Source organism: Habropoda laboriosa, unplaced genomic scaffold, assembly GCF_001263275.1.
Source record: "Habropoda laboriosa isolate 0110345459 unplaced genomic scaffold, ASM126327v1 scaffold4891, whole genome shotgun sequence".
NCBI classification, from domain to species: Eukaryota; Metazoa; Arthropoda; class Insecta; order Hymenoptera; family Apidae; genus Habropoda; species Habropoda laboriosa.
The window spans coordinates 1-2,053 of NW_017104821.1; the positions used below are offsets into that span (position 1 = coordinate 1).

General features: G+C 26.6%; 1 protein-coding gene across 1 annotated transcript in view; it reads right to left on the bottom strand.

Annotated features, from left to right (window-relative positions):
• Window positions 1–13: 13 nt before the first annotated feature.
• LOC108578259 (esterase FE4-like) overlaps window positions 14–2,053 on the bottom strand; it is a gene marked incomplete at its 3' end in the record, with an annotated part of 12,915 nt that continues 10,875 nt past the window's right edge. The window contains exons 8-9 of the mRNA XM_017941549.1: window positions 1,085–1,226; window positions 14–298 (exon numbers count right to left, since the gene is read on the bottom strand). Coding sequence (XP_017797038.1) covers window positions 14–298; window positions 1,085–1,226 — 427 coding nt within the window. The remainder of the gene's footprint in view (window positions 299–1,084; window positions 1,227–2,053) is intronic.

Consider the following 2,053-nt stretch of genomic DNA (forward strand, 5'->3'; position numbering starts at 1 on the left):
TAGTTACACTTACAACAAACATATAACAAATAGTATTAATAAAAAGACTTGTAGTTTGTCATGTTTATGAGAAATACCAGTGTTAAGTAGCTCCCCTTCGATCGTTGGTGCGATGGTTAAATCAATATACACGGAGTCCATAGTTAGGTTATAAATTAATTCCTCCCAAAACTTTATTCTCTCTGGGAAGAATACATTCTCCACGGTTATATTAGTACTTTTCCCGTCTCCAAATCTCAGGAACTCGTGAGAATCTTTGTAATTTGGCCAGGGTGTCACTCTCCATGCTTCTGGTACTCTGTTAATTTGAATAATTGAACAACAATTGTCGTTAATATTTGACAAACAGATTCTTCTTTATGGTATTATTTTTTAAATAAAATTTTACGTTCTTCAATGTGAACCTTAGAAAACCCAAGCTGTTGCAAGGTTTAATTTAATGTCAATTAAAAAAAAAAAGAATAAACACAATATCTAATTCGTTTGTATGCAGTAATTAACGACAATTATTTTTTGACATGAAAATAGAGTATCAGTGGTCTACGCAAGTATTTTATAAAGATAATTGAAGTTTAAAATTTTGTGGACATTTGTTGACACTCTCTTATGCCGCCTAAAAATGAAAGTTAAGAATAAAGAAGTATAGAACGGAGTAAATATATTTACAGTATTAATTTTCGAAATATTAAAGTACCAATTTTTAAAGTATTCAAAATATTTAATACTTCACTTCTTGATGGAAGCATAAACTAAACGAATGTAACGTGAATTAGGTTTGAAATATTAAAAATAAATACTGATTTTAATTTTTCTAATTTAAATCAAATTAATGTAAAGTATTTCGTTTTTTTGGAATTCGTACGAAGAATTATATTTAAAAAATAATGATGTTTCTTGAAATTGAATGTTTATGAAATAAAGAATGTAATATGAACATGCTTCATAATATTATAAACAATTAAAAAACCGCTTCGTTTCAGTTAAATGAAATGAATGTAAAATATTTACTTGAAGGAGAAATCATGTAAAAGAACAATTTTGGAATGAAATATTATTATAAAAACACTGAATGAACAATTTATACCCTTTGGCTGCAAAGTTGGCCCACATTTCAGTCATTATATTTATCATAGTTATATCACTTTCACTATTATGTAACATCTGATCCTTGAATTGCAGGTTCAATACTGGAAGCAAGTAATTCAAATCATCAACATGCGAGACGCCTGAAAACATAAAATATTCCATGATTATAATGACATTCATTTGTATCTAACAATAAATAATTAATACGCGGTCGTTCATTCAAATATTCTCATAATTCTTCAGAAATGAAACAGTGAGGTGATGAAATAAACTAATAATTTTCTCCAAATAATAACATTTTCAATAATTATCAGTTACTATCCAGAAATGTAACATTATATTAATAATTATAGGTAGACTTCTATGAAAATCTCATTTTAAAGAATGTAATAATTTTTCTCACAAAATGAACGAAAAAAGAAACCAAATTATATTTCCATACGTTAATTGAAGATATTAACGATTTATCGAACATCGATCGATTCACCTGATAATTAATAATCATTTGACAATTCTACATTAATTTATTTATTCAGCACTACGTAGTTATTAAATAAATAATAAAGTTATTATTAGTGTATTATAACTATGTCACATACTTTAATTGTCTTTTAACTATAAATCAGAAAATATAAAGTTTGGACAGAAAATAATTATGGAAAAGGCAAATTAGCAAAAAAGAGACAAACTAAACGAAAGATGCAGAAATTTTTGATTTTCGATTAGTAAAATATCACAATTAACAACTTACAACAAACTGCCGATGTACAAAACAATTCTGAAACCAACTATGGGGCACAATCTCTGATTCCGACATAAAAACAATAAGGAAATGGCAAAATAAAAAGTTAAGACAAAAATGAGAAAAGTTTTTATGACGCTTGAATAATAAATAATTTATTTCAGAAGCCAATGTAATTAACTCCGTACTCTAAAGTAAATTGTTGTAATAATGTAATTCAAACAC